Source organism: Ammospiza nelsoni, chromosome 3 (assembly GCF_027579445.1).
Source record: "Ammospiza nelsoni isolate bAmmNel1 chromosome 3, bAmmNel1.pri, whole genome shotgun sequence".
NCBI classification, from domain to species: domain Eukaryota; kingdom Metazoa; phylum Chordata; class Aves; order Passeriformes; family Passerellidae; genus Ammospiza; species Ammospiza nelsoni.
In genome coordinates this window covers 54,306,491-54,322,805 of record NC_080635.1, presented here as the reverse complement: position 1 = coordinate 54,322,805, position 16,315 = coordinate 54,306,491, and the positions used below count along the sequence as shown (strand labels likewise).

The window sequence follows — 16,315 nt, the reverse complement described above, 5'->3', positions numbered from 1 at the left end:
AACGATTTTTATGAATGGTGCTAAATCAAAATCACCCTGCACTGTTTCCCTGTCATAGACAAGCTTCTGGTCTCTGCAGCTCTTGCTAAAGGTGAACTCCCAGACGTGAGCTAAGGCAGCGCTCTCCAGAGGGCAGCCGGGCAGCTGCGGTACCATCGCGGCTGCTGCTGCTGCTGCTGCTGTTTCTCGAGCTGCAAAGAGAGAAGCAAGGCTGCTGTTTAAAGGCCTGTGGTAGAGGAATGCTGCTGGGTGCTGGGGCTTTCAAGCCGTATGAATTAGACTGTGCTTTCACCTAAGTGTTTTCACACCATTGTTCTTCATTACAAGGACTCTGGTAGCTTTTATCATCAGCTGCATTCATGAGACCCTAAGAAAAAGTATCACAGAGCTTGTTTGCATTTCTGTGGCTGTTTGCAGCAGTCAGGTTGTAGACATTTTTAAACATAGATTGTGTAGTACAGCACCTTGCCTTTAGTAATTTTGTTCTCTGCTATTTTCTTCTCCGTTCTCACCCTACCCTTGTTTGTTCTGACCTCATTCCTCTCCTATTACCTCCTGCGATGTTGTGCCACAGTTTCTCAATGTGACATAGATTGGCTCTTTCAATCATTCTCTCTCCAGCAAGTCATTGTAAAATGAGCAGCTGTTGTGTTGCTGATAGCTATAGCTAGGGAAAGCCAAAATGTTGCAGGGGGTTCTTGGTGGGAAGACCGTTAAAATAAAGGTGTTGCTTTCCCAGGGTTTACTGGAAGAGAAGCATCCTTTTCCCAATGGCTCCTTCCTTGCAACAAAATTGAAAACTAATTTAACATCAAAAGGGCAGACAAACAAACAGCCCCCTATTAAGCCTCCCAAATGGCTGATTCTCTTCCACTGCCTGTTTAAGCTGTCTCCGCACCCCTCTGCAATCCTGCCACCCTGCATTGCTTTCTGCTGCACACCACAAATTTCACAGGAACAGCCTGGCACAGGCAGCACTGACATTGGCACGTCCCTAGCTCAGTGGGCATTTCCTTCCTGTGCTCTCTGAAATACTGGATGGATATTTTGTGTGGTAAGTGGCACATGCATATAGAGCCTTTGTTTCCATTCACATTACCAGAATAGACCAGGGAGATTAACTCCTAAGAGCAGAAAAAGCAATTCTGATGGATTTTTTTCAGAAAGGTAGTTTTTTCTCAAAATCAGACGACGTCTTGTTCAGATGTATGTTCATTACTGGGATGAAATACTACTTGTCTATGATTTCTACTGATTCAATATGACATTAAGATTTCCTATTAAGTAGATCATTATTCTGTTTTGCCAGAAATCCTGATCTCTTTATTTTGTAGCCATCTTTATAATTAGGGTACATATTCTTCCAAAGAACGAGATGTGATGCCCCGCACTGCTTTGGGTCTTGAACTGTGCCTTATTCAACCCTAAACCATTAGTGGAAGCTGACGCAGCATATATCAAAATGCACTGCTGTTGCCAGAAGATTTAGTGGCTGTTAATTTCACTTTTTTCTTTTTTTTTTCCCCTTTCCCTCCTGCTCTAACAATTCCAGTTTACTAACAAAGCAAAAATGTAAATAAGCTAAGCTCCCCTTTCTCCCCCCCATCCCCAATTTTGATCTCACTGGCCAAAGGCTTTTGTCAGCTCTTTCTCCCTTGCGGTGTAAGCAGCAAATTTTTTTAATATTAAGAGTTCTGTGAAAGATTGCTGATAGGCCAGGAATCCCTTAACCCATGATGGACAAGCAGATTTTGTACAAGACTCTATTATTTTTAAACCCCTACAGCAATTTTTATCTCTATAGAAGAGAAGGGTATGCCATGCTAAAAATGAGTAGCAAACGCTGCCTTTAGAAATACATGATTTTTTTTCACATGGGTTGGTATTTTGACTTCACTTACATAGATCAGTATTTTCACTTGTGCTTTTAAGACATTCCATGTACTTTCTGAAGAAACAAGTTTATTTTCACTCTGTTAAGCTTCAACTACATTGTTGTTTTTATTACAATTGTTGTCTCCTTTCACTGAGGAACTTGGACACAGATGAATTTACAATTTTCGGAAAGAGATCCATTTGTGGATACTCTGGTTTAGGAGTATTATTGCCAGACTTCTTAATTTTTGCTAACCAGTCAGTATCCTCCTCTGTTTAAAAATACCCAAAATTTTAATTGTGATAATTATGTGAATCAATAGATGTAATCCGTTCAGTGTTGAACTCTACTCTCTGCAAACCTGGAGATCTTTCACACCTAGCTGGCTTGAAATCCAGGATCCATCAGAATTACAGCATTACAGCCAGCACTCCAGGCAAAAAAGAGGAGCAAGAGGGAAATGGGATACCCAGATGGAACAGTAACAGGACATCTTGTCTTGGTGTGCTTAGTGTGTGTTAGTCAGTGTGTGTGACTAAAATGCTGCGAGAAGAGAAACATGAGGAGCAGTTTATCATAGTCCAAAGGGACATTTTACTGCAAGAATCTGAATAGGAGTGATGATTTCTTTTATGCCTTATAAAAGAGAAGCCTACCTGTTGAACCAGTTTCCAGAAGATACTATAGTAAAACAATAGTTTTACTGTAGATCTTGTTTTTTAAAAGAATTTGGGAAAATATTTTCCTTGGGATTGAGCTATTCTACATACTTACCCTGTGAACCACCACGATTTTGTATATTATATGACGTGCACCTCTTTTAAATATTTTTGAGGGAGAGAAGACTACCATCTGAAAGTGACACTGGTTAATGTCTTTGTGGGTGATACGGACAGTGGGATCAAACACACCCCAGCGAGTTTGCCGATGGCACAAAGCTGTGCAGGGCAGCTGACACACAGAGGGAGGGGATGGCATCCAGAGGGACCTGGACAGGCTTCAGAGGTGGGACTGTGGGAGCCTCATGAAGTTCAGCAAGGCCCAGTAGAAGGTCAGCACCTGGGTCAGGGCAATCCCAACAGATACAGACTGGGCAGAGAATGGATTGAGAGCAGCCCTGAGAAGGACTTGGGGGTGTTTGAGGAGGAGAAGCTCAGCAAGACTCAGCAATGTGCACTTGCAGCCCAGAGAGGCAACCTTTAGCATCAAAACCAGTGCGGCCAGCAGGGTGAGGGAGGGGATTCTGCCCCTCTGCTCTGCTCTGCTCTGCTCTGCTCTGCTCTGCTCTGCTCTGCTCTGCTCTGCTCTGCTCTGGTGAGACCCCACCTGAAGTTCTGCATCCAGCTCTGGGGTTCCCAACACAAGCAGAACCTAAGTTGGAGCAGATCCAGGGGCCACAAAGGTGGTGAGAGAGCTGGAGCACCTCTTCTGGAAGACAGCTTGAGAGAAATGAAGTTTTTTTGACAAGGAGAAGGCTCCAGAGAGACTTTATGGCAGGCAGCCTTCCAGCACTTACAGGTGGCTTACAGGAAGGCTGGAGAGGAACTGTTTAACAGGACACGAGTAACAGGTCCAGGGGGAATGGCTTTGAACTGAAAGGAGGTTAATATTAGACATTGGGAAGAAGTTCTTCACTGTAAGAGTAGTGAGGCACTGGAACAGGTTGCCCAGAGAATCTGTCAATGCCCTATCCCTAGAAGTGTTCCAAGCCAGGTTGGATGAGGTTTTGAGCAACATGGTCTAGTGGAAGGTGTCCCTGCCCATAACAGGGGGGAGGAGAGTTGGAACCAGACAAACTTTAAGATCCCTTCCAACACAAACAAATGTATGAATCTATTAATTTGTAATACTATGCTTTTTGTTGAAGTTTCAAATACCCTAAAGAAATTGCAAAATAAGAGGGGATTATATCCTTGTAAAATGGATATGATCCCCCTGTCTAGAAAGATTATTTTAACACATCTATCAATGTTTCTCCCTTGGCTTCTCCGGAGGCAAAAATATTGCAACAGCTTGTTGCAAGGAAGATGCATGCTGTTCATTGGCATCCAGACCAGAAAAAAACCAAAACACAAAATGCCATTGACGTAGCTATGTTCTTAATCACTTCTAGTGCACAAAACATCTAATCAGCAGTTTTGCAAATCTAGCATGCTTATAAATGAAATATGTGAATGTTTCATGTAGTAGTTTAAAAGCCTTTCTTTTGAATGGTTTGTACAACATTTAGAGTGTTTCTGTCTTTCAGAGGATGAAAAAATAAGCAAATTGTAAAGCGCTCTAGCTCAAGGCATTTCTTCTAGCACAGGGAGCATCCAGCCTGTGATACCTATTAGAATTCAGTCCAGGTCACAACTGATGAATAATCTGTTGTCTCAAGGCTTCATGAAATAACTAAATAGTCTCAATCAGGTTTTGTGAGAAAACACTATGCAGCAAAAGGCACTATAAAAACTCCTGTCATACTTGCAACGTTGCCAGAGATCAGGGAGGTGTCCTTCTCTGCAGAGGTGGTCTTTCCAGAACAGGTGCAGGAGATGAAAAGAGACAGAGACATGCTGTTCAAGTTCCTCCTGTTCAGTTTTCATGATGACAGAGGGTTTCATTTTCCACAGGCATCAACCTGCTGGTTTTTATTGGCCCAAAGTTAAGTATCAGATAGAAAAACAGTAAATCCCCCCAAAAAAGCATGCCCTGGGTGGTTACTTTTTATGGGTAGTTTATGGGGTTTAGTTTTAAGTGGTTTCACTTGCTTAATATCTGGTGGGTCAGTGCTTATAATTCTCAGTCACACATTGCAGTTTTAGTGTTTAATTGCTGCCTTAAGCCAGTGCCAAACATTTCTGCCCTATGGACTGAACACCCTGAAGGATCCGGCGCTGAGAGTTGTCCACCACCCTCCCCCAGATGGCCAGATCAGTGGTGTTCACATCCCCATATCTGTGCTCTGCCCCATATCAGGTTTGTCCTCTTTGCTGATTCCTGCCAGGCCTGCTTCCACCATCCTGGCAATGGCTGAGCAGCCCCCATGGCGGGGCATCTGCTGCTGTGGACACTGTGGCAGCACATGTACACAGGCCACTTCTTGTAGCTCTGTGAGTCACTGGTAGCACCCTGCTGGTACAAATCCATCTAGAGTACGAAGGCTGTTGAAATCCAATTAACATATTTGCATAATTATGCATGTGCTCTGCTTCACGTAACAAAATTCAAATATACTTAACCACAGTGGCCAAGATTTGACAGGTATGTTTGTTGTTAGTTTTAGCTGCATGTTCTAAGGCCATCCTTGGACAGCTACTGTTTACATTTGATCATTAACCTATGCATTTCTTTATAACTTTTTTTTCTCAACCCACTTATATTTTTGTCAAGAAATTTAAAGTGGTGTGTGTTTGGTTTTGAATGTTTGGGGGTTTTTACTCTGTCATTATTTGGCTACACAAACGTAGATTGTCTCTCTTTATTGGTGTTGGCAAATAGGGCATTAATTTGTGTTTTATCATAAAATAAAAGGTTGTCTCTCACTCCCTTGTCCCTTGCAATACTAAGCAGTGATTAATGAGCAAATGGGAAAAGTCTCTCACATCTCCATCAGTGTGTTTTTGTTGTTGTTGACAGATGGTTGTTATACTTAGATAAAATAGAGAATAAATGTCATAAGGTATTTGGTTTCTGTGATGGGATAGGCTGCTGCAGTTTTCACTTTTTCAGTGAACTATGTATCACTGCCGTGAGAGATATTTAAAGTGGCCTTCATGCTTCATAGTTAGTGTCAGTCTTGACTAGACAGATACGTGGTGTGTCCCTCCTTCGTAGAAGGAGTCTGTGCAATTGCAAATATGGCTTGAATTAATTCTGTGTCTCAAAAGAAGAACATTTTCACTACCTCCAGATAATAATTTTTTTAAAAATTAATGAAAAACGAGATATCCTTTCTCCTCCTTAGAGACAAAATTCATGTGACTGGAACTGCGACTTGAAAGATTTGAGCAGCCCTTTGACAGCATCGCTCTGTAGATAGATGCAGAAGTCAAATTGCAAAGTGGGTTTTTAGAAAGCAAACACAAAAGAACAATTCACTCTGTCGGCAAGCTTTTCTGTTTTTTCCCCATTTTCAGATAACAGTGGACTCAAATTATTGTGATGTGTTGATTGATTACAGCCGTTACGTTTCTTAGTAATCAGTTTCATCACTTATTCTCAATTCACGCTTGCACCTTTGATTTCTCTTCCACAACAGGGTGATGTGGGTTGTCGTTGACTAATGAAGAACAGAATTGGTTTCGGCGTGAGACAAACGGAATGCCGACACCAATCCCAAAATGCATTAATCTTTAATAATCCACATCTGCATGTTTATAAATGATATAACCAGGAGTTGCTAATGTTAATACTCCCCCTTCCAAACAGAAGCCAACATAGGAGTTGGTGTTTGCAAACTGCATGAGAGGCACGTGGCCGCACGTGGTGCGTGTGACCTTGCGGAGGGAGCTCGCCAGATGAAAGTTCTCGGTTGATTAAAAATACATGAAGAATTGCTTCGCTTCCGCACCGGTCTTTGGAGCTTATCGTTGTCGGGCAAGATGAAATATGGCATGATAGATCTTGTCTTCTAGGGAGATCAGACCCACCAAATGGGTTTTGGAAGCAGGTTTGCCTCAAGGTGCTTTTATCCTTTATGCAGTCAACTTGCCCTTTTCTCCCTCATCCCTGAGAATTGCTGAGATGAGGGCTGTGTAATATGCCATATAACACAATAAGAAAAACTAGATTAGCTGAGGGTTTGTTCCTTTTGAGGGTAGTATTAGTGAGAGCACATACATTTTGCTACTAAAATGCTCTTTAATCAGAGACACTGATCTAGCATGAGGAGTAGCAGGCAGGACTAGGTAAATAGTTCATTGCCACGTAGCGCTGCTCAAATTTCCCTGCTTGCTAGACTTGAGAGAGCTGGGAGGAGCAGGGAGAACTCAAACTCCATCGCTAATGGTCTTCCAAGTTAATGCTGCCTGATTCTGAGAAATTCTTAAACTTACGTGGATCAAGGGAAAAGAAATATGGATAAGAAACAGCAATTTCACATTGCATTCACCCTTTGTTTTATATCTTGCATGTTTTTACACTGCAGATATTATAAACAGTTGATCTGTGGTTCGGTTAAAATTTGGCAATGTTGAAGTTAGGAGTTAAGATTTTTATTAGGTGGTAAATTTTAGAAATGTATGTCTGCTACATCTGTTGTGCTTCTCAGGCTCTTGAATGCAGGTGACACAATAAGGAGCAGCTTAGAGAAAAAAATCTCCTCCTGGTTATAAATACAGTCTAGAGAATGAGCACTGATAATGAAAAATTCTTCCTTTTGGAACTTGGTTTAAATCCCTAAATAGAATTCTGAGGTTTTAAGTTTCAGGTGTGTGGCAGGGTAGGTTTCATTTCTGGAAGGAAGAAATGAGCCAAAAAAGAAATACTACCCTCTCCTTTGTTAGGAGCTTTTAGATATTTAGCACTTGCATCAATTGCAGCTTTATATTCAGTTTAATTGACATTTTATAGAAAATTTGAGAATGGTTTTCCTCTAGCTGAAGTATATGCTTTTTGCATTACACGTAATTACTACAAACATGGAGTGATGTGTCCTAAGTAATTACAGATTACTAAATCCATACAACCCTTTACAGTCTTCTACTTCAGTTCAAATGCAAGCAAAACTACCATTTTTATGGAAGGATTAAAAGGACAGAATGAAAAAACACAGTATGCCTACCGGGTCTGAATCATTCTCTAAAGAACATAGGCACTTTTTAAAAAAATTTAAGAAAATATAATTTTCAAAATTGAAAAGCAATTCAGAGGCCCTGTAGAGGCGTGAGAGAAAATGCTGGCAAGCTGTGGCTGCAGCCTCTCCCAACCCCTCTCATCCCAATTCACACCATCCCTTTGGAGGGACGCAGCAGCAGAGTGCAAAACATGTGGAGGGGTGGTTAAAGGAGACTTTAGAGGGGGGAAAAAAAGAAATTAAATCAGTGGCTGAGCTTTGAAGAGGTCTGTCTAGTGCAGAGCAGCGAGCGAGTGGGGAAGAAAGGAGCAAGCACCTCATCTAATCTTTCTTCTGGGGACCCAGGTGGACAAATTGGCAACCCTGTTCACAGCCTCCCCCCCAGCCCCCTTTGTAGCGTAAGAACTGCTAATCGGATCCATGCTGCTGCAACTGTGGTTAGTTATTAACAGAATAAAAGCAGATTTCTTCAAAAGAATGGGTTGGGGAAAACGGCTCTACAAAATTGCAAGGTTGTTAGAATCTTAAATGCACAGCAGTCGGTTTTTCCCTATTCTGAATTAGGCGATGAATACGGCCTTTCATCTGTCACTGTGCCCATTTCTTCAGAAGGCAGCCAAACATTAGGCTTCTCAAACAAAACAAAAAAAAATTGTTTGAAAGAGGAAAAATATTGGGGAACAGGAAGAATAGAAAAATGAGAAGGAGAAATCAGGTTTTGTTTTTATTAATTTGGCCTGGTGAGAGAAATATGAGCTTGCCTGCTCTATTCAGTTCCTGCATGCCAGGCACTGTGAGCCACCGTTTGTGAATGTGGGGATTAGAAAAGCTTTAGCTGGTTGCTATCCTGGGCTGCACCATTCTGGACTGGCCTCCAGCAGAAATATCCTTGGCTGGAAACTCTCCCAAGCTTAATGGAAATAATGCATTAAATGGATGCAGAGTTAGGCAGCGGTGAAAGCAGAAAGAATTTGATTCCCCCAAATGAAACTTTTCATAACTGCAAAGTGAAATTACAGGTTTGGGGTAGGTGTTACTGAAGATAGAGAAGCAGATTCTTAGATTTAGACTGACTTATGCCCTCACTTATACAAGTAATTAAATGATGCATCCTTAATATTGAGGAGCTCTACTGCGTTCCTGGTTTGCAGCAGAATTTTGGAATTTGTTGGAAAGGAATAGTCCTCGGGCAGACAGGGGCTTGCTGTGACCCACTGGAAAGCCACTCAGTATTTGGGTGAGTCCCATGCTTCTGAACATTCCAATTGACAGCTTGTTTTGGGCTTATTTCCAAAATCTCAGGAGAAAGTGCTTTACTTCAGTCCAAACACAGAGATGACGTCTGGATGGGGCAGATGAAACAGACCTGATTGGCAGTGTCAGCTGCTGCTCTCCCTTCCCCTCCAGAGCAAAAAGAGCTTTGGCTTTGGAGGGCAGTATATTTTCTTTCCTGCCCCTTGCCACCAAGACCATTGTCAGTTCAGGCAGTAATAACAATTATTTCACTTCATACTCCTGAGTATTTGTTGCAGTCTTTATACCTTACTCAGAGGTTCCACAATCTGGGAATAAATCCTGGATGTCTAATTTGACAGACCCCAGTTTCAGCTACTTAATTCTTTTTTTTTTTTTTTTTTGAAGTCCATAATATAATGAATTATTCTGTCGTAAGGGTGACATTTGGATGGTGTTCCATAAGTAGTACCCTTGGGACTACATGCTGAGTAACAAGGATGAAACAAAATATTGAGTAACTACCTCATCCCGTCAGTGTCAACTTTGCTTTGAATTAAATGTTATATCATGTGAAACAAGTAGCTTCTACTCATGAAATTAAGATGTTTATGCTTTTGCATTTGTGTGGAGAAAAATCAGAGCTGGGGTTCTCTAGGCCCCATGCTCATTGTTGCATTTTTAATGGAGACTTGAGAGCAATTTAGCACTGAAGTTACAGTGATTTCTTTGAAACTCACCCACAGTCCCATTCTTGATATGGTGAATGTGACATAGATAGGAAAAAGCAGGTGAGAGTGTAACTTTAAAATGTTGGTAGTCTGAGAATTTTACACTTTCATGAGAAGCAAAGTGGGAGGTTTTGCTTGTTGTTGATTTTACATGGGTTGTGATACTCACTGACCTATGTTAGGGAATCACGTGTGTTTAAAGCACAATACATTTGTTTTAAGATGTAATATGGATAACACTTTATGATATAGAGCATCCCTAAATCTGGCATAAGTTGATAAACTCCTTGTTTAGAACTTGTACAGAAGCTTGGTGTTGCTGCAATGGAACAAATCAGCTTCCTGCAGTCCCACCTTCAGTGAGCCTCTCAGTCAGCCAAAAGCATTCCAAGGCAGGAGGGTTCTGGGTTTGGTCCCAAGTTCCTGATTCAGGGTGGTGGAAATTGTCTTGGTAAGCAGGCTGCAGTGGATTACCAGCATTGTAAGGGGTTATCAGCTGCAGTGTGGTGCTGAGCAGAGCCAAAAGGCTTGGTCTGAGTGTGTTTGACTCCACATAGCCCCAGCACAGCCTCAGCTGCTGTATCTGAAAGGGTCCTCATGTCCCAAGCCTTTTAAAACATCTGCACTCAGATTACTGCCTAGATAGGAGGAAGGTTTTAATATTTTGCATGTCTTAATTTGAGAGGATATGCAGACAACCCTTGCTTTTTACAGGAATGAATAAGTAATTTTAAAAATACTGTTGATACAACGGGAAGCTTGGCTACAATGCATAAATTAAGGAAGAAAATAATCTTTATTCTTAAGGGGTCATAGGCTTTATAAGATGAAAGAGATAACACAAAACACATGACCAGTTTCACTTTATGCTACCCATAGAAAAATGTCTTTCCTTTGAGGTCATTTGCACCTCACTTCCAATTTCCTGAAAAGCTCATTTGAAACACTCCCATATAGAAGCCTACTTATGTTCTTTCATTTCTGATGTAGGGATCCAAGACCCAGAATGTCTCTTCTGGTCTATGAGCCTTTATTGTAACAGTGACTGTATGATGATTATCTTATTATTTTATCAGATTTCATCCTAATCACTAGATTTTCAGGACCTCGTTATTCCTAAAGCAAAGTTGTTTCATGTTCCAGTAATGGTTTGATTATCCTCCTAAACATCATCATGCTCTTTTTCCTCCCTGATATTTAGCCTCAAATATATTCTTAGAAAGAAGTCACAAAATTCCAGCTCTAGTTTTTGTCATACTAAATAATACTCACATTTTCAGCCTCCTGTCATTTCATGCTGGTAGCTGGTTCCCATTCCAGTTTGTATTAGGCTTTCTGGGTTTGTCTCTATGAAGACCCACCAGTAACACATCAGCAGTGATGTTGTGCTGTCTTACCTCTACTGTAAACAATCCTCCTAATTTATGCTAGTGATCAATTTGTTTCTTTGAGCACCACATGACATAGTTAGGTATAGCTGTTTGTAGGATATAACCATTTTAGGTCAACAGATATGGTCAGATTTTTCCTTCCTTTTTTCCTCCTATGTCTGGATAACCTACAGCTCTTCAGTTATACAGGCCTGGTTCTGATCTGTGTGTATAAATGTTTGCATTTTTAATACTCCAAGCCAAAAGGTCATCCCAAGGGTTTCTCAGGTAGTACTTTGATCGTCTTTTGTACTGACTAATATTACCTACTTTGTAATCAATCAATGTCATTAATACAGTCATAGCTCTCAATTCCTAAAATAGATTGGGAATTGTCCCAAAGACAACCCACAAGATCTGTAACTTCTGCCTTTCCTTCAGCCTAGTGTTCCATTTTCAACACAGGCTGTGATCAGTCCCCCACCCTCCAGTTCCTCATGCATCTTAAAATTCCTATGCTTATACCCCTCTTTCCCCCCTTAACTGGTTATTTTCCAGAGGGAACCTGTTATCCCCAAAGTGTTTTCTTGACTCAACTGTTCAGGCATAACTCTGTGAGGAATTGTCCAGCTGGTACAGGGCATCACAGCTGAGCATCTTCCAGTATCATTACAGTGATGGGAGCAGAGAGCCCTCAGCATCTTTCAAAACATTGTTGATGGACTGTTGGTGGACTGTAAGGACTCCTCCTCAGCAGAATATCAAAGGTCTGCTCTTGCTTGCTATGTTGACCCTAAGGAATTTACTTTTTACAGTTTAACTCCAAGGCTGTAGCCATAATGCAGTCTCTGTTTAGTACTTTTCTCAGTCCATCTTTGCCAAACATAGTACACAGTCTCTCGTGACTTCATTTGAAGTGAAGATTTTCAAAGTGAAAAAATTTATAAGCATTTGACATAATTTAAAAAATAGAAAACCCACTTACAAATATAGTATTATGCATTTTTAAATTCCCTTACCTCTTCAGATTACTTTTTCTTATTTTAAATAGCAGATACTATATTAGGTAGACTGCTGGTTTCAGTAGTTTTAACAACTAATTTTACTAGATAGATATATAAATTTGTATAGCATTTTGCTCCTCTGTTAAGTATAGGGGAAAGAACTAGCATGGCAGTTTCTATCCTTTTAATATGCATTATTGCATTTTCTTTGCTTCTGCATAACAGTAGTATTGTGAAACATCTGTAGTATTCACTTTGCACACATTTTGGCCAGTGGAGTATCTCACCAATGTGGCAACAATGGTATACAGAAGATGGGAAAAGGTCTTCCCTGTTTAAACTTTCTTCTGTGTATCACTGGGTCAAAGGAGGCAGCAGTCTGTCAGTGAAAAAAAAAAATACTGGATTTCTGGATAGCTGTAAAAGTTATGTTAAAAATGAAAAAAGGTTATTTTTCTTTCGTAGAAGTTTTCCTTCCCTAATAAAATAGAAAAGTCTGTTCATGTGTTATTTAAAGTGTCTTCCAAGAAACACAACGGCAATACTGGTTGAAAGGGAAAAGGATTACTATCATTTAAAGGAAAGAAACGGAAAATCTTTAAGGTCATTTCTTTTCATGACAAAGAAACTTAAAAAGCATGGCAGACAGGATCTTCAAAGGTTTTAAAGTCCTGTCATCAGCTCCCAATCAATAGGAGTTAGATACCCAAATTAAGAGTTCAGTTCAAGTCTTCAAAGGTATTTGGGTGCTTAACCTCCTTTTACCTTTCACATCACTTCTAAGAATAAAATGACAGCTTGATTGAAAACTCTCTGATGCAGGACCTTCATGTCCAGCACCTGGATAATCTGTAGCACCCACTGATAATCAGTGTAGTGGGTACTTCTCTTGGAAATTTGTTAATTGTGCAGAGTTGGTCATGTTTATGAAACCGTTTTTCTTTGTGAAACAAAAACTCTGCTTGACAGTTTGTTTAATAAGGGAAAAAAAACAGAAGTACACTGAAAAAATAGCATAAATGTTTGCAGAGACTGACAATTCCAGTGAATCTGCAAAACTCCAGAGTCTGTATTGACTGAGGATGTGGATGAAATTGATTTCTTCATAAAAGTTGTTCGGGTACTGTTCTACACTTTGAGTTCACTGGTCAGTGATTGAACATTTGCCTGGGTGGGATATGGCTCCAGCCAGATAACTGATGTTACTATCAATGTAAAAAAACAAGAAAACAAGACACCATCTATAATATACAAAATATCTTGCCTATAATAGATATTCTCTGCACTATAGCTTCTCTCAAAGTTGCCAAGCATCCACCCAAAGGAGGATCCTCTGAGAGCTATGTGGTGCAGTCAGAACCACCCCTGCTTTTTATTACTTTTTTTTTTTTAAGTGTTTGTAGAAATCTTAGATGGTTCACATCAACTTGAAATGCTCTCTCTGATAGCAGTGCCTGGGGCATACACAGTGGAAGTGGCAGTGCCCTGTGTTAACATGGAAATGCTGTTTGTTTACAGTCTTGAGTCACTGAATCCTTCCTGTCAAGCCGAAAGCTTTCATTATAATGCAGGCACTTACCATCCCCACAGCCTGCTCTTGAGTGACATCAAAACATAAGCTGGAATTTGTCATTATTATTGTCATATGCCTAAGAGTTCGTGAATGGGCTGTGGAACCCAAAGCCTTGGGCGCTGAGTGGCATGTTTGGTCTTTTGGAGGAACAATTCTGCCTCTGGTCCAGCATTTGCATCTCTGAGACAGTTGTCACAGCTGCTCCCGGTAATGTTGACTGTCATGTTTTTAGTGCAAAAGCACCTCATCTGAATAGCTAGGCAGTGGTTACACTCCACATTTCACAGATTTTCTCTTTGTTCTGTATCAATCTGGCCCTTCTTGAGAGTTGCTGCGGAGAGCCGGTGGCTTTGGGATGGGAAGTGGATGAGGCAGAGCAGGCACATTTGCTTTCCTGCGTTTGTGTCCCAGCCGGGGCCCTTGGTCGCTCTGAAGGGCAGCGCCCGCTGTCAGCCCGGCTCCCAGCGCCAGCACCACCCGCAGGATTCCTGCTCCTGCCACTGCACAGGGGCAGCTGCTGAGCAGGAGGAAATGAGTCTCAGCAGGCACAAATCTATTGCCTGTGTTTTTATTCTTTCCATTTCTTTCAAATGGAAAACAATCTGAACAGTTTCTGAGGATGAGGGGTATAAATCTGTCTGCTGCTATTTATACTGTGCTCGTCACTGCAAGTGTCTAAATGCTTAAAGTATATATTTGCTGCCTAACCTGAGGTGGTCTTCAAGCCACTTGGGCTGTCACGAGCAGGCATGTATAAGACCAAGAGCAAAGAGGAGTCCTAGGGTATGTCCAGGTCTCATTCTTCCTCCTGCTCGGGCTGGGGCAGGTTGATGCTTCAGCTTGGGGCTCCTGGGGCATTGGGAGGCTGGTGAGCTGGGCCTTTCTGCTTGACATGGTGTTGGATGGTGACCCAGAGGAGTGGCTTGCATCAGTGCAGCAAGCATCTGCCTTATTATCCTTTAACACTGAAAGGGAACATTTTGTGTTCCGAGTCTCACAGACAGCACTGGGAGTGTTCTGCTTGTTTGGTTGGGTAGACAGCAAGAACAAGGACATAAAAATGAATGTGTCTGTTCTGGCTAGTTATTTTAATAAATAACTTCCCCTTGTTTTTATTTGAATAATAAGATACCCCTTTTCTGTCTGATCTCTTTCTAACATTCACTTTCCCCATGCGTGCCTACATGTTATTCTTTATTCCCATATTCTACATGGACATTCAAATAATATTAAAACCACTGATTCATTTAAATACTTTTTAAACTGTTGTTGTTAGTCATTTTTGTATTGACTGAATTTTTCATTGGTAATATTGTTGGCAGCAGTCCATGTCTGCCTGGCTGGAGGCCAGTTTAAGCTAGGCAGGATGAGCCCTATTGTTCAGCAGACTTGGATTTTGTTAAACTCCCTAACAGAAATATGTGTCAGGAGATTTGCAGCTATAAATTGGATCATGTTGGTGAGGTTGGGAACTCGCTCAGTGCGAAATTGAACATTTCGCCATGCCTGTTGCTAAATGTGTTTGTGCATGTTTCCTCCATGGGTTTCAAAAAATAAAAGAAAAAAATAAGAAAAACGTATGAAAAAAGCTAGACCTGTTGCGCTCTGTCTTTACCTTATAGAGCTGGTACTTTCTTTGATGTTGAGTGGCTGAAAAATGCAGCAGTGCTTGGTTTTGTGCACAGAAATGCTAAAAGCAAGTGTGTTTTCCCTTTTCTCTCTGTGTGTTACAGGCAGTCAGATGCCACCGCAGCCTCCTGGCAGCCAGTCAGAATCCAGCTCCCACCCTGCCTTGAGCCAGTCACCAATGCCACAGGACCGAGGTTTGTTAGGTGTTGGGGCTTTTTCAGTTGGTGCCAAATACAGCCTTCATTTTAAGTTGCACATTAGCAATGTGAGATTTCCTGGAATTTCTTTTCTTTTCCCAGGGAAAATAATGACAGTCTTCATTGTAAAAAGCTTGGGGGGTTTCTGTCTCCGGGGAAAGAGCAACTGAATAGCAGGTTTTACCAAACTATAATTGAAAATAAGGTTTTCTCAAAATATAGCGAATGCCCAGAGTATAAAGGCAGTTTCTGTAAATACTTGAGTCGTGTCCTGGAGAATACAGCTCTTCATTGTCTATATTAAAATTAAGATGTAGAGAAAGAGTGCTAACTAGGAGTAGTGTTGCTACTGTTCTTAAAATTGTGATGTCTAATATCTTTGCATGGACACAATAGTCCTCTAGCCAGTTCTAGGATAAAATATCTTTTAATATAAAGGGAAATCAAATATTTAGGTCAAATGGTTCAATCATTTGGAAATCTTGCCATGGAAAACCTTGCAGGCAAGAGCACTGTTCTAAAAGGGTGCTCCCTACCATGTGCTCACAAAAATAAGCAGAGCATTTTTAAGTTAAATTTACCTTTTATAAACTTTAAGGCCTTTTTCCTTTCAGCTCCTTTCTCCCTAGCTGATGGAATACAGTTGTCACAGCTTTGTTGCGTGGCCATACGTGTGATCAACTGCTGTAAACCAGGCATCCTGTCCATGCAGTGGTTAACACGTGCCAGTGACAGGCTTGCAAAACAGACACATGATAACTGTGATAAACATGGAGTTATTTATGAAATGCCCCTCCTAAAATGTCTTGCTTCCAGAAATATCCCAAGTAGCACCATATGGGGATACCATAAATACTAGAAGTTTTCTCACAGTGAAACAAGTTGAACTCACAGAATGACAAATTTCTGGGATAGCATCCAGG

The 16,315-nt window shown here is 41.1% G+C and overlaps 1 protein-coding gene across 3 annotated transcripts in view; it reads left to right on the top strand.

The window, feature by feature from the left end:
• ARID1B (AT-rich interaction domain 1B) overlaps positions 1-16,315 on the top strand; it is a 325,120-nt gene that overhangs the window by 227,845 nt on the left and 80,960 nt on the right. For all 3 annotated transcript variants that reach the window (XM_059467474.1, XM_059467473.1, XM_059467472.1), the window contains one exon: positions 15,300-15,389. In XM_059467474.1, coding sequence (XP_059323457.1) covers positions 15,300-15,389 — 90 coding nt within the window. The remainder of the gene's footprint in view (positions 1-15,299; positions 15,390-16,315) is intronic.